The sequence below is a fragment of the Chelmon rostratus genome, chromosome 6 (assembly GCF_017976325.1).
Source record: "Chelmon rostratus isolate fCheRos1 chromosome 6, fCheRos1.pri, whole genome shotgun sequence".
NCBI classification, from domain to species: domain Eukaryota; kingdom Metazoa; phylum Chordata; class Actinopteri; order Chaetodontiformes; family Chaetodontidae; genus Chelmon; species Chelmon rostratus.
Genome location: NC_055663.1, coordinates 3,774,599 through 3,799,907, shown reverse-complemented (window position 1 = coordinate 3,799,907; position 25,309 = coordinate 3,774,599). Strand labels below are relative to the sequence as shown.

Sequence of the window (25,309 nt, the reverse complement as noted above, 5' to 3'; positions counted from 1 at the left end):
GGTAATGAGAGTCTGTTCCTTAATTCAGATCAGCTGTCGTATTGTTAGCATCCGTCCAAACGATACAAGACCCCGCATCACACAATGGTGTTAATTCTGCTTTCAAAGCAAATACCACGGCTCACTCCAGGTCCACATCTACATCACATAATTAAAGTCACTCCCTCGTCACCCTTAGTGCTTCATTTTCAACCTCCAAGCAGCTTCAGTGCTTCAAAGTCTTTCTGGAGCTTGGTATTGTTCCATGTGGTCCAGCCCCCACCCCCACCTGGACAGCCTGCTGTGACACACACAAAATGATTCCATTGAGTCCATAAGTAGCGACTTCCTGCCCAAGAAGCCGCATTAAGCCTCATCATCCACACACACACACACCAAAACGCCACGATAGCGCTCACGTTCCACATCAATTGCACATGTTAAGTACTTCTCACTGTGTAATCTCTGTCCTCTGCCCTCAGCACTTGCACCACACAAAAGCGGTTTTGAAGCCTCTTTCTTGTCATGGAGATTTTAAAGCTTTCACAGATGGAAACGGTTTCACTGGGAACACACACATTTGGGAATTAGTCTCCCTTACTTTTATTTATAGGCTGGAGACAGGCTGCAAGTTAAAAAGATCTCATAGAAGCAGTGAAAACAGACGTTTATCGACTCCTCTTCATCGTCGCTGTCTTTGCTCAGACGGGCTGTCGGGTTAACACTCTTTTGCCAGGCCAACTCAGTGATGGCGCCTGAGGAAATCTTTGTTTTAATGGAGCTGCAGAGCGCGTCTGTCAGGGGGTTCAATTCTGCACACACAACATCACAGTCCATTCAGTCGGCAGCGCGGCGGGAATAAGAGCCAACACGTGTGTGTTTTGCACGCAGATCTGCTCTTTGTTTCTTCATTTCTTTGTAACTTTTGTTGCTTTGTGGTGCATTCGATTCTTGTGTCCTAAATGTATTATGGTTAATTAAAAAAAAAAAAACAGCAATAACACTGCCATAATTAATATTCATTTTTCTTTGTTCACTTTGAAGCAATTAAATGAAACTGCTTAAAAGTCCGGGGCAGAATTGCTAAAGTATGACGTGCATGCTTTGAATTATTCAGCAACAGCTGGTATGCCGCAGATGTCGATAATTTGATGTTTCTTTTAAATATGTCATCAATTGTGCTCGCAAATGTTTAAGGAGCTGCTCGTGTTTTCACAGGTACAAAAACCGTGTTTTTCTGACAGAAACATGGCGCTCAGTGAAGCCAGTGGAATTATCTGGCAGTAAAAAAAACCTTTGAAGGCAGTATTTGCTTTCCATTTCTTTGTCTTGTTGCGTTCTTGGTGAGTAAACAAACAGCCAATCCCGCATTGGTCTGATTTAATGAGACTCCTCTCTGACATCATTCTGAACATCAGGGACACACAGAGATAGAAATGCTTGACTAATCACCATCTGATATTCTTACAGCTTTACTTCAGCACCTCTCTCTCTCTCTCGTGGCCTCCATCTCTTTCGTTTTGTCTGTCTTTCTGTCTCTCTCGGTCAGCGGGGCGCTGATTTAGAAGCCTTCCTGCCCGGGTTGCGTTCGTGCTAGATTACATGGGATTGGTCACAGGAAGAGCAGGGAGACAGTCAGATAATTTGAAAGGTCTGCTCCATCATTACAGCAGCTCCCTTGTGAGGTGACACAGGGGATGCAGCTTAACCTTTCAAGGAGGATCATAATGGAGAGCACTGCGAAATGAAGCGATTATTGCCTTTGGAGGAGTGATTCTGCGACTGGGGAGAAAGGAAAGCGAGGGTGAGACTGCTGGGGAAAGTAGTGTGGAGCCACTCAACTTAATTAAGCATTATTTCTTCATAATTTCAGAGAGGTAAAATCATTTCCTCTGCGGTCTCTCTGCTCCAGTTTTTACTTCGCTTTTAACTCCAGTTCTGACTGATGACAGGAGCAAAATGCAGCAGGAAGTCAGCTTTTCTTTGTAATTTTGTAAAATGATTATTCTCGTTGTGGTTTTTCTAAGACTAGTGCAGCGCCTGTTCAGAGCGGGCCAATTGCTGCTTGCAGCTTTCTAGAGAGCCGCTCATATAAAGTCCTTCACACTCAACACGGCTCGGGACCTTGAGTCCTGCGCAATGCTCCTTCCATGATATAATTATTAGTTACACCAGGCTATTTATCTTTCTGGGACAAGGCTAATTCCAGACAAAAACGTGTTTCATTCTGAAAGTTACATCACTGCTGCTTGAAATGTTTGAGTTTAGCAATATAAAATGGCAAACTTACACGGCTCTGATACTGTACTGAGCGACGGAGAGCGAGCTGTGCCCAGCATGCCATTCAGCAGGGCAACAAGGGTCGCCTCTCAATGCACTGCACAGTGTGTGTCTCAAAAGCTCGCACTCGACCCTGCACTTCCTTGGGTCCTCAGCAATACACCTGCCAAGTGAGAAGTCAATCAGATGAACGGTGGTCGAGAAGATCAAAGGACAGACAGACAGACAGACAGACTCCTTCCATTCTAGTTCGATTCTGCAAACACGTATTTGCTTGTTTGGGCTCTAGCTCCGGGCTTGTGGTATATGCTCTTGCTCTGTGACGCCTAACGATTAAACGTGTGTGTGTTTCTATGGAGCGGAGCAGGTTCGGTGTTTGGGTGGAAAAGATAACATAGAAGGCCTTTCATCACACCAGGTAGCCTGCCAATATCTGTGACATTTTGAATTTTGGAAAAGTACCAAAGACCAGAGAGGACAGGGGAAAAGGTCATTTCATTTATTCTATTCTGATCATGGGAAAATTGTGCTTTGATCTAAGCGTTACTAAGAAATTAGCTGTCTCTTCTCGGGAAATGCACATTTTGTGATCATGTGAAATCAACAGAAAAGCCAGGATTACAAAAATGTGCTCTCTGGCCTTCAGACAAATGGAAGACAGGCTTTAGTTTTCAAGACAAATCCATCGAGCTTTCCTCCTCCTCACTGAAACTTCGCTCTCTCTCTCATTTTTATTCATTCAGACTAGAGGCCTTCTGCCACGTGTGAAACCTTCACAACATGAAAGGCTTCCTTTTGCCCTCCCTGTCGACTGGCATGTAAAAGCAGATATTCAGGGAAGCTGCTTGGTCATGTACAGTGATGCCCTCATTTGCAGTCCAGTCCAGCAGTCACAGCTGAGGAGTATCTGAGGAGCATGCAGACATGAAGCTTGCATACTGACCACTCTGCTCCAAACCTCAGATAACGGAGTAAAAAAGGTTTTGTTTTTTGGGTTTTCTCCATCTTGCCTGCCCAGTTATACTCACAGGAATGATAGTAAACTTTCTGCTTTTATCAGGTGGCAATCGGTGTCATTAAACACGAAGAAGTCCATTCAGTCAGTCTGCCTTAACTCACAAGTCACATTTAATCTTTTGGCGTGCTGCCATGAAGGTCTTCATTTCCTCAATCCCTCCTATTTGTGCTCAGCTAACAGGGATTACCACTGAAAGTCTGTTTACTAAGCTAACTATGAGCAGCATGGATGACAGATGTAGCTTAAGTTAATTAATCTTCCCTGACATTTAGAGAGATACACCTCTGCTCCACCTCCGCTGTGGCTCTGCCAGCCCTTGTGTACAGGATACACAACTCGGCCGCGCTCAAACGCCTTCATTATATTATTAATTCATTAATTGATTGGATGGTTAGTGACTCATTTATTCATTTTGCACACTTAAAGGATTGTGTGTGTGTGCATGTGTGTTTGAGCCCATTGTGGTCCAGCATGTGGTGTGTAATGGACTTAATAATTGATGTTAGAGGCAGATGTGTCTTTTCATCCCAGACTGAATTTTGCTTCATTTGGATGGCAGAAAAAAAAATTACAGCCTGTCTCAAGTCGTCATTGGTTATACACTGCTGTTTCCCTCTGTCTCTATATGAATGCTGGTTCTTTTTTTGGTGAGTGTGTGTCCAGAGTCTGAAGATCGAGCTTAATGAATGTCGGTCCGTTTTTTATTACAAGGAGCCCATCAATCAGAAAGGAATAAAGAATCTCCTTGAGATGTAAACTGGCATGGAAGAATGGGATGGCACTTAAGTGCAGTAAAAAATATACCCAGTACTTACTTCAGCCTGTGCTGAAAAATGTGTTTTCTATCAAAATGTTAAAAAAAAAGACCCAAACTGTGCCACATATTCTGTCAGACTCTAGTGTCTCCACTCATCTTGTCTCAATTCCTGTGACTAAAAGATTTTTTTGTTCCCAACTCATGACAGAAAAACTCTTATCGTACTTATGTGCATCAAAAAAAGTGCAGATTTCTCTTTTTCATATGTCTGACTTGAGGCTCTCATGTCTGCATGTCTTCTTCTCCTTCTACATCCACTGCTCAGTTTTGCACCTTCATCACATTTTGCCTGGTGCACATCTGTGTGGTTCATAGAGAGGGAGTCTATATTTGAATCACAGTGAAGATTGAACGATTAGTGGTCACTTTAAGTATCGCATATTCAGAAACAAACTGCACCGTTTTGATTTGATCTTAGTTAGTTTTGAAAACCTTAAGGGAAATCATTCACACGAATTAGACCACTGGGCTGTTTGTGCAGTGTATGCTTACTTTTCCTGAATATCCTACACACCAACGGCTCAGACATTAGCTGTTAGCTGGGTAGCGACAGACTGAGCCTGTGTATGTGTGTTTGTGTTCAGCTTAGCCAGAGACTGCGGTTCTTTCTGTTCTATCACTCCAGTCTCTCTCTCCTTTGTCCTCCCAGCTTCTGTGTGTTTACGAAGCGGATTCTTAAAGCTCTGGGATGAGCATGACTTTTTTTGCTAGATGAAAACATTTTTCAATGCATTTTGTAATGTTTTCCAAGCAGGTTTCAGTTTCAGTTTCAGGATACGTCACTATAAGCACATACAAAATTGTTGCATACATACAGTGTATAAAGCAGTGCATGAACGAGGAGTACAGGTGAAAAGGCGACTTTATTTAAAAAAAACAATACCACGAAATAAGAGGATATTCAATATTGAAAGTATTCTTAAAAATGGCACCATGCTTTACTGAAAGGTACTGAAAGTCTTATGTCTTGTGGTGAACTTTATCTTTTCTACTTTAAGGTTATATTACGTTCCATACCCATTGGCGGCAAGATGGCCAACTTTTATTTGACAAAATAAGTCGTCATTCTAAACGTGTGACTCAGTTGATGTAATATTTCCAGTGGAGCTGTGGAGGGACTGGAGTCCAAAGTCTTTGTGAAAAATATCTTTCTGGACCAGAAAGAATAAAATGTCATGCTGGCTCTCTTGTACAGTCAGGACAGATTGGGTCAAAAAGGGGAAAGATGTTACCTTGGCAACAGGATTAGTGAGATCACATGAGATCACGCAAGCCGAGAGCCCACCTTGGCAGGCTCCGGGTTATGCGTCTGTATCCAAACCGCAGTGGTTTTGAAACGTTCAGCGTCCTGCGGCGGGCTTCTGGCAGCGGTTAACGTGGTTTAGGTGTTACAACCGCGAGAAACAACGGCAGCACCTGAGGAGGTTAGCTCAGATGCCGCTCTGGCATTGGTTATATCAGATCTAGAGGGTATTTCTTCTTTCACCACTGAAGGTTCTTTCGCTCTTCTTCTGACTGGCTTTGGCAAGAGTCCTACTGCATCATATGGTTCATTGATCTGATTGGTTGAAGTTGGTGATAGACAGCTGGTTCATTCAATCAACTGTAAGTATTTTTCGAAAGTGCCTACTTTTTTCAAGGATGACTTCCCAGATGGTTGTGTGTAACAAATGGTAGCAAGCAGACGGTTGTGCGTAACAATTTGTGTCGCCCCGGGCGGGAATTTTATATACAATTGGAAGCAATTGCCTCAAAAATCCTGAACTAGTCTGAACTAGTTTCTACTTGTGCTTTAGCCCCACTGGGTTTTAGCATTCACCATCATCTTGTGATTGTCATTTAAGAACAAGAAGCTGTGCAAATCCAGAATGTCACCTTGCTGCTTCAGCGTGAGTGATATTCACTGACATTGAAAAGATGGCCGCCTAGCCCCTCTCCACTGAACACCCTCTGCTCACATGCACCGCATAGCCCCACTCGCATTAACATCTTCCAAAATACTGGGCTATTTAGATCATGCACCCTGAATCCCACAGGCATGTTCCCCTCACGGAGTCACGGAGGTGAGCGGTTGACCTCCCTCACCGTGCCCCACGCTGCCCAGCTTTCAGATCCGCCTCTTAAACTCTCACTCCAGTGCACGGATCATTCCTCACCATCCTCCATTTATTTTGAATTGATTCACTTCATCTCCTTAACCCACGGGGGAAATATTGTTCAGGTTTGTGTCATGGAAAATGGTGGCTCCATTACGCCATTGGCTGATTTTAGAATAAAGATCTTGCACTAAATCACCGCAGGCCTTGTGACAGAGCCCCAGCTCGTCCCCTGTATGAGTCAGCTTGCCAATGCTATCTATATATAACCACCTCAATCAGCTCAGCGGCTGGTTGGACTTCAGCTGACCTCGCTGCATTATATGGACCAAAGGGTCTTGTGGTTTTACTGACCTGTCATGAGGACCTAATGATCTGTGTGATGAGTGGCATTCAGGTCCTCCCCTAGAAACGCTGGCCACGGCTCGGATCGGTTTTCCTTTCTCCGCTCTTCAGAATTTAAGATGGCCACCAGAAACGATGTCTTTGATCGTCTCCACCTTTTCCTAATCAGAAACATTGGTTTCTTGTCACTTGCATTTAGTTTTGATGAAGCACCTCATCGCTGTAATCAATGTAAAAAGCTGTCAAATGTAAAAGTAACTACTTGCGGCAAGCCAACTTCCCTCCAAGTTCCAACGCGATGCCCTTCACAAATGAAAAATAACTTCTAGTTAATTAGATTTTGAAACCACTTTTAAGGACACCTTCAATAAAAGTTACTTTTTAATTTTTTTTTATGTTTTATTAAGAGTTTAGGAGAATTCTTAAATGTGTTGATCTGTTGCTGAGGCCTTGCATCAGGCTTCCGGGGCTTTAGCTTGGAGTGTTTTTTTGACAAACCCTGAATCTTTCTGACAGAGGAAAAAAACTAGAATCGTCATGAAATAAACAAAAAATTTAAACCGACCGATCCAACCGTTGCTGCTGAGCTGTGTGGAGGGAGACTGCGGCGGTGGGCGGGGCAGGATAACGTGCTCTTGTTTACATGCTCAGTCCGCTCGGCGCTCCCTCCGCAGCCCTCTTTAATTATGGATGCACACTGTGCTAAGCTGTCGTGCTCAGATAGCGCAACACTGTGTCCTGGAAATTACCTTTGTATTTTGCGAAATTGTTTTCATAATTATGTTGTGGTGACAGGGATAACTTCCTGGCTAACATTCAAAGACAGCGCTTCTTTGATTAAATGAAAGACTACATTTATTTACGGCGGTGGAGACACGCAGAGGTGGTGGTGGACACACAAAGGCGGGACTGAGACAGCGGGATCCAGGCTTCACGTCCAGACTTTTGGGATCAGGTTTAGGCAACAGAAGCACTCTGGTTAAGGTTAAGGTTGGGGAAAGATCAGGCTTTTAGTTCAATGTTAATGAAAAATTCTTAGGTCTGAAGTCACTGCTGACTTTTTCCTGTATTAAAAGAGACCACGATCTTTCCCAAAGCTCAACCACGTGCTGCGAATGCTTAGACAGAACCATAAAAATGTTGAATAATGCTGTAGTCGGGATGACTGAATAGAATTTGCAATGCATTCGTTCTAATATTTGCAATAAGGTTGACTACATCTGATTGGTTGTACTGCTGGTTTGCAAATGCCCACATTAATGCTAGCAATCCAACCCACAGGCAAATGAAAGCCTCTTCTTTTGATCAGTGCTTTTGTCTGACATATGGTTGTGTCCTCACCTTGGCGGAGAGATTAAATGTTAGGGGGTCTTTGTGAATTACTGAAAATGAAGGTGGACGAGCCAGTAGTGCAGCAGTCAAACCTGTCCCTGAAACACACATGTGAGCGCTGCCTCCCTGTTGCAAATCTACCAAACCTCTTTGCATGTACAATAACTTAGGTCAGCTTCTCTTAGAACATTTTGTGGTTGTGAAGACAAAATAGCAGTTTCTCAACTCCTCCAAACTCACAAGCTGTACTCCAGGTATTTATTTATAACTTCTATTCTGAGGGGACTCTCAACAAATGATGAACCCGTCAGCTGTCAACTCCCACATAAAACCCACAGCCTGCAGCTTCTCCTCCTCTTCGCTCACTTTGCATTTAAATGACTGGGTGTCACTGCGAAAGAAAAACTTGGCTCGACGGGAAACAATACAGAAGGTTTTTGCTTACTTGTGTCATTTTCCTTCCGGGGACCTGACCTAGCTTAGCCCACAGACTGACCTGGACCACAGGCAGGCTTGGCAGGTCTCTAAATCAGCCGGGGGCCACCGTGTTCCCACGAGGACACTGTTAACAAAAGCAACCAGAGAGGTATGTAACGCACTCTGATGGGCACATACACCTCTCTATTCTAGGAGGCAGGAAGGGCTGAAAGGAATTTTTACACATTCACACACACACACATGCACAAATAGTAGAGAATAAACAGTAAATTGATCTTAGATTAGCTGCCAAGCTCCTGCATGTGAGGTAACAGTTAAATGTGACCTCCCCTGCAGTTCTCCTACGTGAACCCTCACCCCCTGCATACCAACGCTGCTGGCTTGACACCAGAGAGCGAGGGGGGTGGAGGTTGAGAGAGCATGAGAAATGCAGTAGTTATGGGTGCCGTACGCGAAGCTTTTCTGTTCTGCAGCCCCGTGCAAAGATTACGTCGATAATCCACCAATAGAACTTCCAAATTTATACTCGCTTACATGTTTCGTTGGTGCTGAACTGTTTCTCCGTCACACACAGGCAGCGAATGTGAAACTGACTGCTGCAGATACAGTAGTGACGAGCATTTGTAAAGGATTTGTATCTGGACGTCTGCAACAAAATTAGGATACCAGCTCTTGGACTTTATTGAAATTCTTCCATATTTGATGAGGTTGATATTGAAAAGGCTCTGTCCCACTTCTGTGTCACTGCTTTGAACCTTTTGGCTGCCTTGATTAGTTTTCCTTAAAAGTGGATCTGTCACTCCGCTAACCCGAGTGAGACTCACGATTTGGCTTGAGGCCAAGCTCACAGCCAGTGTGGAGGTGCGGCAATCACGTACAGAAATTACACACAATATTCTGTTGAAACTAATCCCCCTGTTAACGTGGTCTTTGAACTTGTGTCTGATGACAGACCGGCCTCCCCTGCAGTCACTAGAAGTCTTTTCGTCATGACTGGAGGTCAGCAGTGGCAGCAGGAAAGTGAAATAAACACACATGCAATCAGCACATGGGCACACGTGTTTGCCATTCAACTGTGTGATTTGAATTTTTCAGTCCAGTATTATATTAAACACCTTGATTTTGCAATATGCTGCAGTGATTGAGTTCATGATTCTTCAAGAGGCAGCTGAAGGGTCTTTTTGCTTCTGTACCTGATGCCGAGACCTGGCCTCACCAGGTTGGTATGTGGCATTGAAAACTTTCAATCTAACTCTAGTTCTGTGCAATTCTTTTGTGAACTGGCACATACTTGAGTAACTCACTCGAACTCAAAGTGCGACCGTGCTTTAAACATTAAACAGCGCTCCCATTGAATGGAAATGTCTTATCTAACATAGTGGTTCAAGGGCAGTGATAAATCCAGGGCACGTATGTTGTGTTGTTCGTTGTTTGCACCCAGCAGAGGTTGTACGGCCAGCGGATAGCTACAGAATCTCAGAGACTGAGCAAAAAACAGGAAAATCCACATCAGAAACATACAGAACAGCTAAAATAAGGAATCAGGACTAACTATAAAAGAGGATGATGTAAGTTGTCATTAAAATGAATGACTGTGGTGCTTTTCCTGCACATATTACCTGTCCCTACAGGGCGTTTTGGAGCCATTCACAGAAAAGCGTGATAAAATATGCACACTTGTGGTGTGTGTGTGTGGGGAGGCGGCTGAGTGTGTGGCTTTACTGTAGTTGCACATACTGAAGGGGGGTGTAGATTAAAGCACCAACTGAAACAACTGAAACCCCACCCTACGCTGCACCCCCTGACCGAGAGTTCTCAGATTGCTCCAGCGTGACACGGGCTCCTTATCTCTCACACGCTCGTCCGGGACATATTATACAGTATATGATGTGTGAAGGCTTCCATGACAAGCTCGAGGGAAGCTTGTAGAGTACAGACTGTTTCTTGGGTCGTCTGACAGACTTAAATGCAGATTTAACAAGCATTGATTCATTCTAATACTGTTCTCCGAGCAGACATTGATCCATATTTTCCTTTTCACTCTGTCATCGGCGCTAGTTACCCTTTCCCCCCCAAAACAAGAGCGCTCTGTTGTTTCTAAAGCGCAGTTATGCTGTTTAACCATATTTTATTGACGCTTACGACCACGGAGCGTCTTTTATGAACTGATTCAGCGTTTGCTCAGGCCAGGGAGTGGAGTTGAGGGACCTGATGCGGGTTGATGACTGTCCAGCGGAGGTCACAGATGGAGTCATATTACAGCATCCTCCATGCAACATTACAGCCTGAATGAAGCCTCATTTAATCTCCCTGTCCACGATTTCTCTCTCTCCTCCTCGTCTCCTCTCACAGCCCGAGGTGGGTTACAGTGAATACCACATCTGCGATTTTAGCACAACATTAATACAGGGATTGATGCCTTTCTATTATTTAGTGATGTGTCCCTCTTGTGCGGCCCAGTGCGTTGAGATGAGGGGCTGATGGGGGATTCGTGGGTTGCCCGCCCAGAAAAGAGTAGTTACACAGTCCATTTCCCTTCTGCGCTAATTAGCATGTCAACTGTAAAGGCGCCTCCAATGAGCCGTTTAGGGGTGAATAGGTGAGGAGAGGAGGAGAAACAGGGGCAGAGCCAGTCAAGGAAGCTTTTCTGCGCCATCAAGCTGTCACTAAAATCTGACCTTTACACCGACTCAAAAGGGAAGACATTTATTAGCAGCGTGTGTTTGGGGGGTGCGGGGGGCGTCATGTTGTGCTCAGGCCTTAAACCTGTGAGTGCGGGTGTGGACCAAGTGGTGCGTTGTGTGTGTGCTCAGTGGAAAGTGTCAGAAGGATTTTCCTCCTCTCAGTGCTGACTGAAGGTCATTCCTTCAGGGAGCCCATCATGAAAAGTTTCATATCATCACTGGGGCCCCACATGAGCTGTTTTGGCATGAATAAGAAGGAGCAATAGGATTCTGAGAGGGGGGAGAGGTATAAAGGGAGCCAAAAGCATTTCACAAATGTCTTTTTTGTCAATGCTATAGCTGTCAAGGCTTTATCCTGCATCATTAGCTTATTTCTTTTCACCTCTCAGTCTTGTTCAAATCAAGAGGAGGTTTTTGTAATGATGGATGAGCAGAGCGCCTTGGCCTTTAGACAAGACTCAGGTGCTGTGGTTGTCACGCCAAAGGTGAAATAGAATCCCCCCCCCCTGTTCCCCTCCAGATGAGGAGCAGATGCAGACAGGAGCTTCATCAACATTCAAGCGACGCCCACAGGCACACTGCACCTCCATGAATACAGAATGACTCTCTGTATTGGTTAATGTAAGGTCTTGTTTTCGCTCCGTGTTCTCTCACGCTCTAAGTTTATTAACTCCAAAATGAAGTCAGATGTGGCGCATAGTCGCAGAACAGGGTCAGCTCTGCAGGATTTGTGCCACTGCAACCTCGAGAAATTGAGCGAGATGCTTTCCCTGTAGAATTCTCCACATTCCAGCAGGTCTGCAAATATGTCCACAGATTTTTTCCATCATAATGCAGCATGAATTATGCCATGAATTGTAGGATGTGCTGCAACATGCTTGGGCAGACAAGATATAAGGAAACAGGGCCATTAATTAAAGCTTTGCTTGCACACCGTCAGCCTACTTGTATCACCTCATAGGAAGACGAGTAATTAGCAAACCTTCATCTCTACGGTATCTTCTCTTAGCTTTGTAACAGTGTGGTGAATAATTTACAGTATGAAGAGAAAAGTGTATTGAAAAGCCTTTTGTACAGCAAGTGTGGGAAAATAGTCATGTTCCCTGTGGCCTGGCGTGCAGAGTGACTATTGATTATATGTCTTTCAATCTGAATATCCCCCTTTCTCGCAAGGCATCCGCCTGGTGCTCTGGTTTTCACTTAAGCTGATGTGCATATTTTGCGTCTTCGTCTTCCCTCTGTCCCTCCAGGGATGCATAATGCCTCGCATTGCATAACAGGAGTGTTTCCATTCACAGTACCGCTGCTCCAGGAATAAACATACGCTTAGATGTTCACAATTTTACTCTTATGCATTTGTTAAAGATTTGTTCCCCCTCTGCAAACCATCTGAAAGCACAAATAGTGAATAGACACAGTGTGTTGCATGGCTTCACTTCACCCCCTGGTATTTGTTTTGGGTTCCAGCCACCGCACCCGTTGGGGAATGAAATCCTTCCTGTTCATTAGGAGTGTGGATAAGCCTTCATCGCATTGTGGTGAAATGTTAGGCCATGTGCTTGCGCCAGTGTCTCTAATGGATGTTGTGTTCCAAGTGCAGCAGCAGGTCAGATCTTGGTGGGCTGTGCAGTGCAGCGCTCAAAAAGGCCTTGCAGCAAGGCCACGCGCCCACTCTGTGCTTTTTCTAAGTAAAATTAGATAATAAACCATCCTGTACACACACATGTGCGCACTCACACACAGGCACGCTAATACATCTGCACTTAGTATCACCTTTCTCCCCTATCAGCTCACAGTGAAGCCAGCAGCCTGCTGATTTTCGCACAAGGTCAGACAGACTGACCCTGTAGACAAAACCATAACAATGCTTCTGATGCTTATTTCCAGGGAGAAAGCCCAAGGCTGCTTTTCATGTCATTTTAGGATGGCAATTGTCAGACACTTGTTCATTTGTAACGACGTGTTTTTCCGGCGAACTCAAACATTGTCAACCAAGGTCACCTCCCTGCATCCCACAAAGTCCCGCTGCCTGCTGTGAAAAATAATAATGCTGCTGTTGATGTTGTTAGTGGAGCTTATTGTTTTGTTTGTGGCTTTCTGAAACGGGGACACAAGTGGAGAGATGTGGGAGTATTAAGCATATGGACAGCTCTGTTGGGGAACCCTCTGTGGCAGATGCCCCCATATTAGTCCATGGCTGTTGCCCGCCACAGTGACATTGAGCCAGGGCTGATTTTGATACTGCGAGGGGTGACAAGGAGCAGAGAAATGTGCTGAGGGTAGCACTTTGGCTTTCTCTTTTACTTACAGCACACTATCGCTTCCCCATAGTGCATTAGGGATTTCCCTGGCCTATCCCTTTGGTCCTCTGCTCCAGGTACTGTGCGGGGAACTGGTCGAGTGTCTAACCTGCCTGATACACAAGTCCCTGGCCACGCTCTACCTCTGCTGAGCCAGCATACTCATTAAGCCCTTCAACTAGCGAAACTCAATGGGAGACTGTCCAACCGTCTGCCCGCCTCTGAGGATTTTCAGCATGGCTGCACTGGCAGACCAGTGTGGGATATTTATATGAGGCAAATGTTTGTGTGCCTCTACAGGCCAGGCACTTTATGTGGAGGAAAACAGGCGCTCATAAAAAGGCACGTAAATAGATATTTATTTTCATAACACGTTGATTTTTTTTATTGTACTCAAATGCCTCGTAAGATATCTTCATAAGCACCTTTGATGTCAACAGCAAGCGGCAATATTCACATTTAATTAGCGCCTTGTGGAGGGACGTCTCCCTCTGTTATCAGCTCCATTTATGTATTTATATCTCATTGTCCTCATTAGAACATCACTGGGAATTTTTATGGTCCGTCATCTCTTTAAAGGACTGAGCACACTGGGCTTCTAAGCACTGGTTCTGACAAGGAAGAGATAGCGGCAAGGCAGGGCAGCTGCCATCCCCGCAGCCGCCCTGCATCCCTCAGCATGAAGAAGTAAAGGGGCTTTGCTCTCCTGTGGCAGTGTTCGTCTGTATTTGGACCAGGGCTTTGGTCTCTGGCTATGTGCTTTGTACTCCACGCTTGGCTTACAGGCCCCATTTCCCTTTGCATCTCTCCCAGTCTCCATCCACGCTCTCCGTCTCTCCGACTGACTTTGGCAAGCGGAGCGTCCTTGCTGTTTGGCTCCAATCATGGGATGACTTTCCTTTCCTGGTGCTGTCCTACTTGTTCTCAATGCATAATTGAAGTGCCGGTGGGTTCTTAGGCTGATTGAAGAGTCTTGTTGGGATGGTGCAGATCTAACAGCAGAATTAGTCAGGGATGTCTAATAGCGTTTCTTCTGCCATTGTCCTGGCTCTCTTTCTTTTTTGTGTCATGTCCTCTAAGGGCAGAGGCTGTTGTCAGGTGTGAAAGAGTGGGGATGTGTCAGCGAAGGCAGCAGGGATAGCTGTGGACAGGCAGAGAAAGGCTTGTCTGTCTTTAATCCTTCCTGGCGCGATTGATTTAGAGTCACTTTGCAGTGAATGGGCCTTTCAGCTCTTCTCGGGGAGAGAGGGAAAGAGAGAGAGAGAAAGGGAGGGAGACATGGCAAGCCCTGCATCATTGATAGGCGCAGCACTGAAGACCCCTAAACAGGGTAATGCAGGTTCCCTCTTCAAAGTGCTCGGCTAAGGCGCCCAACCAGAACCACCGCAGAATTGCACCATTCTAGATGCTCGACCGAGCATGTGATGGATGGTTGGGAACATGGAAACGTATCAGCACAGAATTGAAGGGACAAATATTTTTGCCTGTGTCATGTGTTTATGGCGCTGAAAGTCAAATGAGGCGTGTAGACAATACGTACTCGACCCCATAAAGGCACAACTGTCCCCAAATTAAAATGTTGGCGGAAGGCGGCGTGCTGTGTTATCAGTCAGCCTGTCAGTCGGTGTGATTTTCAGGCTAATCTCTCGCATTGTGGGAATCCGCCAGGACTCCTCTGGGTGAATGAAATTTTAACCAGGCAGATATAGCTTTTTAATCTTACGCGCCGCATCTGTCCCGGCCCTTTGAATTCATGCAGTGTTTATTCTGAGCCTGAAAGCCCTTAGCCACCGTCGCAGACCCTGTGAATAATTTACTTGTTATACAACTCGCATCGGCTGTGCACCGCTCACTAGGGAATGACTGGGATGCTCGTAGGAAGCCTGGGGAGAAAGGGGTGGTGAGTTTTGCTGGAAAGCTGTGTGCAGCCTACAGCTCAGCTTGTCTAACATCATTGGGATAAATATTGTGTAAAGGGAAACACACGGGCCTCACAATGGAGGGGTTAGGGATTCACTTCTCTCTGTAACAACTCATGCTTCACTCCGAGATGTCCACCTTGACAAGTCTGTTTTTAGTCATGAATTCTTTTTTTTGAAGCGGCTCCACTTGCCCCAAGAGTCTTATCCATCTGGAGGATTTTGCTGAACTTCGGAAAATGGTCAATGGGAACACTCCAGTGAAAACCTTGCAGGCTTGAAAAGCTGAAAGGTTCGTAGGCTGGGCTCAGTCAAATAAAAAGAAGCAAAATGTTCATAGAAACATGAAGATATTTCTCCTTAAAGAAATGTCTGAATTCAACAAATAACTCATAATAGCAAGTAAGTTAAAGTGCATTTGCTGCTATTGATACTACTGAATAACTACATTTTATGCTGTCTGTGTTTGGTCCGATGCGACGTGTCAGCTGCTGCGCACTGAGGCTGAGCTTTAATGAGAAGAAGATCAAATTACCTTGTTTCCTTTTGAGTAAACCCTCAACTAAGAACGATAAATGAAGTAAAAACCAAAGTTTTGCTGGGGCTCGTATAGAAGGACGAGGTGAGTCAAAGAATAAATCAGTGTGGAAAATAATATACTGTTAGTCTGCGTCACCTGAGCTTTTATTTTGTTTGCTTCCGTGTGGCCACCGTGGAGGATAAATACAGTAAAGGTGCTTATTTATCAGGAATAAACGCCGGAAAAAATAACCTTTTCTGACAGGCACACACAAACACTCTCTCTGGAGAGTCTACTCTTAAAATGACTCCTTTTTCTCTCACAGCATGCCTCAAAGAAGACCTTTTCCATTTGCTGGGTAGAAAATACAAATAGCCTGTCTTTACTTTAAGGCTTTTTCTTTCACTCCTGTTTGATGTTTATAGTTGCTGTATAATGTGTGTTGTTCTGCGATTCTGTTTCCCCTCTCGGAGTTGGCAGGCCATTTAGTGCGTATATGGTAAAATGAATCACAGGCTTGAGGGATCTCATGGCGAGAAATGAAAAATCGTCTTTTATCTGAGGTGAACATCCTCTGTCTTCTTTTCAGTGCAAAATCAATGACAGCCAAAGCAGAAGAAAACACAAAGTTTTTTTTTTCCCAATAAAAGAAATATGGAGTTGCAGTAAAGGGCAGAGGGGATGGTGAAGTGATAAAGTGGCCCCATCCTCAAGCGCTGCAGTCAGGTTGGCATTTTCCCCAATTTTATAGTTTATTGTGCTGTAATGGTAGAAGTGCTTTCTAATGACTTAAAGAAAAGGTTAGTTTTCAGTGCGGCGCGGCAGATGTACTGCATATGCTGCAGATGATTATTATTTCTGTGTGAAAGACCAATTATTTGCTCTCAGCTGGAAGTACGAGGCGTCGACACACACTCTGAACGCGCTCGCAGCCGCACACACACACACACACACACACACACACACATCACTCACTCAGACTTTACAAACTCATTCACGGGAGCGTTGAGGCTGTGTGATGAGAGCAGCCACGGAGGACAGCGGTAATTTGACAAAAGCTGTCATTCTCTACGACAACGTGTGACCTCTCTGAGCGCTCGCAGTGTGGAAAGGTCAATCTCCTCCAACCGCCACACACACACACACACACACACACACACACACAAACACACACACTCTGCCCACTCCACTCTCAGACCTTCCTCTAGGGGAGATTGAAGCGGGGCCCCGTGTCGGGTTCTCGGAGCCACTGCACCAGTTACCGCAGAGACTGATAATTCTCTGAGCCAGCCACTCGGATGAAGGGTCAGCCTCTATTTTCTTCTTCTTGTCTTCCTCTAAACTCAATCTCTCTCTCTCTCTCTCTCTTCCACACATCTCATGTGCGCCTCCAATCTTTCTGGCTTTTCTGCCGTCTCTCTTTCGCACATCTAATAGTTGACCTCCTTCACCTCTCCTTCCCCTTTGGAAAATGTCCTCACAGTTGCTTCACACAGTGTTATTGCAATTATTTTCACCCTGAGCTTGTTACAGGGCCACAAACAGTAGGGCCCCATTCATGCAGTCACATCTCATGTCCTCCAACTTCCTCCGGCAGAAAGTTGGTGTTGCTCTGCTCTGCGGGGCCCCCTGTGTCACTTCTTCCATGACATTTAGACAGTGGACTCAATTCTGTCTTCCCATAGAGGTGCTCTCAAAATACAGCCTAACACATATGAAAGGTCACATTCTCTCAGCCCACTGTCACTCCTTTCCATTGATTTTTTTTTTTTTCTGCGACTTCGTGTCAACCACAGTCACACGCGCCTGTTGAACTGCTGTTAACTTCCTGAACTCAATTCAGCAAATAATTTTTTTTAAATTACCGCAGCTGGAAGAGATGTTGTCAGCCTCAAGTACGAAAGTGACCGCCACGGTGATACGTAGGAGGAAGCACCTCTGCGCTGCACGTGTGCATGCAAATGTCAGCGAGACAAAACAGATCAACAAAGCTAAACAGCCAACTCGTCTTGACAGTGTTTTCCAGTAGCTAAACCAGAAAAACATCGAGTGCTAAAAGATTCAGTCCCTCGCTGAAGCTTGTTAAAATTGAAATAGTTGTGGACCTGGCAAGCTGCCACACATCACCCCCAGCTGTTTAATGATGTGTCCAGGCCTTGCAAAGTTGCATACATGAATTGTGAAAGCAGAGTAGTAGCATGCTCTGGGCTATCTGCACTGATAATTGGGTCAACGTGCACGGACAGGGACCCCAGCAACATGTAATCATGTGTAAACAGCGGTGATGTTGGTAGTACCGTTGCACATTTGTATTTTAAGCGACAAGCAGATTGTATACTGCATAAAGCAAGAGCGCTGGTGTTAGATCAGACAAGCCTTTGCATCAGCCGGTGTATTGATTTGCATCACATCATTCAGACCACAAGTGAGTTAAAACATTATTGCGTAGACTGTTATTTTTGTATTTCCACGTCCGTAGAACATGTGGTAACAGGCCAGTTTATTCCTCCGACCCGAATCACATTTGATTGATGTAATAATAATGATTGCCTGAATAGTGAGCCTTCTCCGTGACTGTTTACAAGCCTCTCCGGCATTGGGAGTTCCTTAATCCCTCCCCCGCTGATGGGATATCACAACATGGCCATCCAACAATTAAAAGCAGATAAGGAGCTCAGCGGAGAGGCTCGAGGTCAAGCTCAGACGCACACATCGAGGTCAGATAACCGAAGAGATCAGAGCTTACACTGGAGGTATTTCCTGAGGCGTCGCCGCAGAGGCCTGACGACAGCGTGTTGTTGTTGTTGTCGTAGTAGTAGTGGTAGTAGAAGCGGGGCACAGATTAGCCCGTGCTCCTGGTAGGCTCAGATGAGCAGATTGAGCAGGGGGCTGGGTGGTTTCACAGTCACTTAAGAGAGCGACACACTTGGACAAGCTCCCTTCACTGGGCATTAAACACAATTAAGTCAAGGCACTGTGTCCCTCCCCACCTGGACTCTTAAAGCTCTCGGCGCTCCCCTCACTAGCTGTAAATCCACTCCATCTATCTGGCGCCTTACGCTTCCTATTCCCCTCCTGCTGCCTCGAACCCTTCCTCACGCTCCATATAATCTGTCCCTCTGAAGAGTGTCAGCTGTGATCTTGTGTATTCGCCACTCTGCATAGGGACGTGACCTTAAGCAGCATTTTCGATTGATGTTTCGCTCTTTGAGATTCTGTTTTAATCGGGGAGCACAAAGGGCCGGCGGGCGCCTCCCAGCAAATACCTCGCCTCTGAATTATTTAGGTGATAGATGATTGAAAGACTTTCGAGCACAGCTGCATCTCATTCATTCTGGCTGAGAAATCCAGTGCCACTTTACTGTCGTGCACCAAACAAGTGTCCTTCGCTCAGAGTCTGCTGGGCAGACCCCTCTCCGACGCCTTCGACCTTGAAGCGGCACCCAGCGACTCCAATCTTTCACAAAATCACACTCGGGGGCAGTGCTGGCATTTTAGCACTCTCAAACGCTTTTATCTGTTGCTGACATGCAGGCCTGCGTCTTTCTCTCTGCGTCCTCATTTTTAATTGCACCCAGTCATTTCATCGTCCTCAGGAGAGCACGTGTATCACTCATCCACGCTGAAGCGCTCTCATTGTTGGACTTGAGCCTGCACAGGGCTAAACCTCACTCCTCAAAGGCCACAGGTTAATGAGGACACTAGAGAGGGGGGTTGCTTGAACTCAGTTTATGTATCTACAGATCCTGTAGGACTCATTAGACCCGAGGCATCTCTCAGCACCTCATCAGGCTTGCATTTGAAACCCCAAAGTTTCTCTTACACATCATCACCTAGCATCTCTGAGAGCCACTTCTGAGTTTGGTGGACTTGTAATGCATGTTTGCTAGCGGTGCAGCATAGCTGATCAGCAGACCTGTGCCATCAGTCAAACTGAGCTCACACAGTGTTCGGTTTGTTGCGAAAGTGCTGCAGCACATTTGCAGGTTTATTATCAGCAGCGCTATTCGTCAGTTAAACTTTGTCAGGCCAAGAAAATTAGAGCTGCGTGTGGCGCATTATTCTATTCTGAAAGAGAAAGAAGGAACATTTGATTTAGCTGTAATTCCTACCTGATGATGACTGTGTGTATACTGTTTATATGAACGTGTGGCTCGGTGTGTGTTTGTTCGCACACACAGCGGGCTTGTTGCTGACAGGCATTAAAGTGTTCCGGAGTAACGGCGTGAAGATGAGAAAGGAGGAGGGGAGTAATGTGAATAGAAGGGTAGAAAGGGCGCTGGTGTGATGATTTACCATGGCGCCTTTCCATATTTCACCTCATTTGGGATTTTTTTTTTTATTCATGGCAAGATTGCTTTGGGTATTTCATTCTATTAGGTGCAGGCGAAAATGTCACCACTTCTGCCCTAACCTATATTTCAAGTGGTCGGCATGTTGCATGGCTCTTATGGCTCTGATGGATGTACCAACACATCAGCAGGTGGGACACTCCACGTGTCCAATCACAGCCCTCAATAAACACTTTCTTGCATTGCAGACCTCACACACACCCACGGGGGCCTTGGGGGGTAGCAGAGAGGAATTAGGAAATTGCTCCCTCTAGGTGAAGTTCAGGTCCACTGCAGGTAGTTTCGGAAAGCTGGGAAGTTTTCATTTTAGGGGATGGCAGTAATTAAATCTCTGTTTGTTCTGGATTTAACATAATCAGCTCAAATGTGCAAAACCAGCACGGCCCAAGTCCAATTTTTGCTCTAATCTTTAGCAGAGCTGTTACTGGCTTATTATAGTCGTAATTGGGGTAAACTCTCCTGTCAGTGTTTGGTGATGGATGACTATGTGGGCAATTCCCCGGGCTGCCGGAGGGAAATTGAGCCTGTTGCACGGGGCTTCTTGTGCTGCGATTTGTGTTCATTTCGAGCTAACCTTACTCTGTAGATTACTATATCTTGTTCAGAGGGTCTGCCATCATGAGCAATATCCGCCAGGGGAGAGTGAACTTGGTTGTTGATCACCTCTGTAGCCAGCCCTTCACAGCTACTGACTTATCTGCTGTTTGTTTTCTCACCTTGTCATCTGTCTCACCTTTTGCTTTGCAGTTATGTGGCTGCGGGCTGCTCGGCGTGGGCATCTGGCTCTCTGTGTCTCAGGGCAGCTTCGCCACCTTCTCTCCCTCATTCCCCTCGCTGTCGGCCGCCAACATGGTCATCGCCATCGGCGCCATCGTCATGGTAACGGGCTTCCTTGGTTGCCTGGGCGCCATCAAGGAGAACAAGTGCCTGCTTCTGAGTGTGAGTTACGTTTAAATACCTATGCAATGCCTCATTATGAATATGACATACAGTACACAGACGACTGTCCAAGCACAAATGCAACTCCTCCCTCACTCCTTCTGTCCTCCTTTGGAAGTGTTTCCTCCTAACATTCCCCCCACATCACCCATGCAGATATTGACAGAACTGTCTTGTGGAGACAGCCTCTCAACATATGTGTTTATACACCTACACACACTAGCCACAGGCCAGCGACAGCTCAGCAGCATATTTGTATTTGTCCTCCAGCCAGAACGTCGGCGGAGGTAGATGACTGACAGGAGGAGTTCAGTCTGCATTGTGTCGAACCTCAGGGCCTCGCAAAGGAAAGCAGTGGGATTCTCCCTCTCTGCAAATTAACACCGACGCCTTCGTGTCATTTCCATGGTTTGGTCGCAATCCAGTGACAGAGCTGTCAGTCACTGGCCTTTTGTGTCACCAACGTGGCTGAGCTACTGTATGTACAGAGCACACTAAAGGATATTTTTGTGCTCAATAGTCGAGAATGTTCTATTATTCATTACAAAGACTCCTCTGTCTTGACTGTTTGCCCAAAGTTGTACAAGTGTTTTATCTTAAGCACAAGTTAATTATAAAAGTTCACCCAGTGGAATGAGGTTTGTGTGGATCAGAGCTGCATAAAAAAAAGAAAAAAAACTTTCATGTATAGAAACTTTAAATGAGAAGTGGAGTTGGGGCTCTGGGTACTTAACATCACAAACAGCTCAATCCCTTGAAGCTCTTGCATCAGTCAAAAGCCCCACCAAATCCTCAGTGTTCGACATGGCTTCCTTCACCTGCCTAACAACTGTGAAGCAGAGAGAAGACGAGAGCGGAGTGCAGCGAGGGGGAGGTGAAGGGGGCGAGGAAGACAGCTGGAATGAGAAAAAAGACAGACTTGATGAAAAGTCTAGAAGTTCTGACGTTTCTCATTAAGTTTCATGCCGCATCCGTGAGAAGCGGCGTTTCATATTTGGCCACGATTATTCTGTTAGTGCAGAGGTGTCTGCAAGGTGTTGTTGTTTTTCTTGGTCTGTCTGTCCAGCTCAGTACACCTGGGGGTGGGGGTTGGAGGGGATGCGGGGGATGCAGGACGTAGGAACATCAGAGTGGGTTTAGATCTCCCCGAGCAAACAGATCTGAGCGTCTACCTTGACATATTATCTCTGAAGTTACTCTGCGGACAATTCTCTCTGGATGAGAAATATTCAAAGACTAGACATCCTTTGCAGCAATCAGTCTCTTTTTTATTATTTTTTTTGCTGCCAAAAATTGTTTACTGAGATAAATGGAAAAAAAAAAACAAAGTGGGAGAGAAAACGCTGAAATATCCATCTGAGATGTCAACACTTTTAAAACCCTGAAAGTGTGAATTGTTAGCAAATGAGAACATACGCCCACAAAGCTGCGTCTGCGTGTGAGCACACGCACACACATTAGCACACAAAAGCTGCCGGAGCACCGCCAATTTAGTGTGCAGACGGTGTTCGTTTAACTTTCAGCGCCGGGGAAATGTGACAAACCGACTGTGAAGGCACAACAGTGAGACACTAAACCGGCAGGCCAGGTACCCGGGCGACAACAAACGGCTTGAACTTTTTCATTTGGGCCTTGACACAAATAATAGCCTCCCCCCCCGTCCTCCCAAATGAGTTTGGAATTAATGGGGCTTTCTAAAATCTAGGTTCACGTGCCTGCTCCCATGCTGCGCAAAAGAGCTTGGTAAATATTAGGCAGAAGAGGAGTCAAATAGAGAAAGGAGAATAGTAGATTAGATGCAAGGCTGTGTTGGAAATTAATCTAGGGAGGTATTAAACCTTCTCCCCCTCTTCTCACACATTCACAAGAACCCCAGCCCCTTGGATTCTCCTTTTTTCCTCCCTTTGTCGCTCCCACCTCCTCCTCCGTCTTTCTTTTTCTGTCTCTCCTTATCCCATTTGGGTGTTTTTGAGTTATTTCATTGTTGGGAAATCTGGGTCTGCTCACACGCCGAGATCATGTCCTGTAACCTTTATGGAACAGCTCAATATTTAGCAAAATGAGCTCATTTGCTCTCTTGCTGGGAGAAAATCGATGCCCGTCTCACGTCTGATGCTGAATGTGAAGCTGCTCGCCGGCAGCCAGCTAGCTTCGTTTAGCACAGAAACTGGAAACGGGGGGAAACAGCTGGCCCGCCTCAGTCCGAAGGCAAGAAAATCTGCCCACCAGCACCTCAAAAGCTCATGAGCCAACACGTCAGATCTTGTTCGGTTAAGTCCGACTGTTTCTTGCACTGGTAAAGTTTCCTCTGTCCATTTGCTTTTTACACAGAGTAAATAAACAAGATGTACTGTATGTTCCAGTCAGTGAGCTTTAGAGGTGTTGTTTTTCATTCAGACGCATCCCGATGAGTCGTTTCCCTGTTTCCGGTCTTAATGCTAAGCTAAGCTGCTAGCTGTAGTTTCACATTTACCTCAGAGTTTTAACTAGCAGCAAAAGACCAAAATAAACACATTTCATAAAATGTCCAACTATTCCTCTAACTGCTCATGTCTCCATGCACAGACACAGGAGGAACCCACACATTTGATTAGAGGGCAGAGTAAAAGCACTGCAAATCACAGACGCAGAGCTTATTATAAAAGCATCAAAACTGCCATGTATGTAATCTACAGTCATGTAACGGCTCTTTTTCCTCGGAGGCACAGCTGACTGCCGCAGAGGGCCGGTCTCTCAGATTTATATTCAAAAAGTGTTTTCATCGGCACGACAGGGTGGATTTACAATACTGCCAAAGCGACTGTTAAAACAAGCCTCTCCCACCTCTCTCTGACAGTTCTTCATTGTCCTGCTGATTATTCTCCTGGCAGAGCTGATATTACTCATCCTGTTCTTCGTGTACTCAGATAAGGTAAGTTCATTTTCTTTCCCGTGTTACGTCTCAATGTTAAAGCTAATGTCTGTCATTCTCCAATTAACTCCGGAATATTTTCTTCAAATGTTTCGCCGCAGCTTGCGCATAGCGTGCGCGCACAATCCCAAAGCCTGCGAGGCACACATTACAGTGTGAGTCTTGGCAAGCTCAAGTGTTGCACGCCAGACACACACACGCAGGTCCACACACAGCTTGTGCAAAGCAGTAAAAAGTGTCAGTGCGATAAACATATCCACGGTTCAGTTGCTTCCGGGGATCCGAGTTTATTCTTTTCATAAGTGGCTGTTTCTCAGGCAGGACGTTGAATGTCTTCATTCTGCCATTAACCCAGCAGTCAAAGGTTAGGCCACAAATGCAGCCCAATCCCCACCAGTTGGCTCCCTGTAATTGGTCCCAAGCACATTTCCCATGACCCCTGCACGGACTCAAGTCAGGTGTGTCTATGTGGTGACAACAGGTGTCGCTGTGTCAAACTCTGGAGGTTATCGACATCCACGAACAAACTAGATTCTTCCTCGTGTTTAATTAAATCGCCGGCAAATGTTTCATGCGTGAAGACGACAAATGTCTTGCGTGCAGGACAAGCAACGAAGGCTTCTATCCGTTCTCAAGGACACGCTGTTGATAGATCCATCTATTTATATATTCAAAGTCTCTATGTCGCCCAGCCCTCCGGACGCCGGCTAATTCTCCCTCTTTGTTCTGAGGTTATTGCTCAAACTTAGTCTCTCAGGCAGATAAAGGAATTCATTTAGCAGCCAATCCATTCACAGATTTGGATCAGGTCTCGGAGGCACACCCTGCCGGGAGTAAATATGTCTGCTGCCTTATCTGCAAAATATTACCGGCTTAACTTCGGGGGGAAAAAAAGCTCCAAACCCTGATCCCTCCGGTGGAATTTTAATAGAGAGCCTCTTGACTACACAGCAGCGCCTTCCCATCACCTGTGAAGTCAGGAAGATGGAGCCAAGTAGGGCTGAGGATTTCTTAAACATGAAATCAAATGAGTCTGCGTTAGTAAGGGATAGGGTGTCAGCCGGGGAGATCGGTCTCAGTCACACACGTTCCAGTGAATAGCAGCCATATTTTCTGTTTCTCCCATCTTGCCAAATTACGGTGTGTTTATCCTGTTTTAGACCTAATGGGATATGAAACCACATATATTTCCCTTTACTGGTCTTCAAATGTCAACGGAAAGCAAGGCCATCACAGCAAATTACATGTTATTGGAGATGGCCTTTTCAGAGCAGCTCCAAATGAGACGTCCTGCAAATTTGAAGAAATTGTGGAATGCTATTACTCTGATGGCATTTGCAATAAATGAAAATAAAATAATCAGATCAGGTTTAGGTGAA

General features: G+C 45.5%; 1 protein-coding gene across 3 annotated transcripts in view; it reads left to right on the top strand.

Moving 5' to 3' along the window:
• tspan9a (tetraspanin 9a) overlaps window positions 1–25,309 on the top strand; it is a 153,488-nt gene that overhangs the window by 116,258 nt on the left and 11,921 nt on the right. For all 3 annotated transcript variants that reach the window (XM_041939370.1, XM_041939369.1, XM_041939368.1), the window contains 2 exons: window positions 20,828–21,019; window positions 23,856–23,930. In XM_041939370.1, the coding sequence (XP_041795304.1) occupies window positions 20,828–21,019; window positions 23,856–23,930 (267 nt within the window). The remainder of the gene's footprint in view (window positions 1–20,827; window positions 21,020–23,855; window positions 23,931–25,309) is intronic.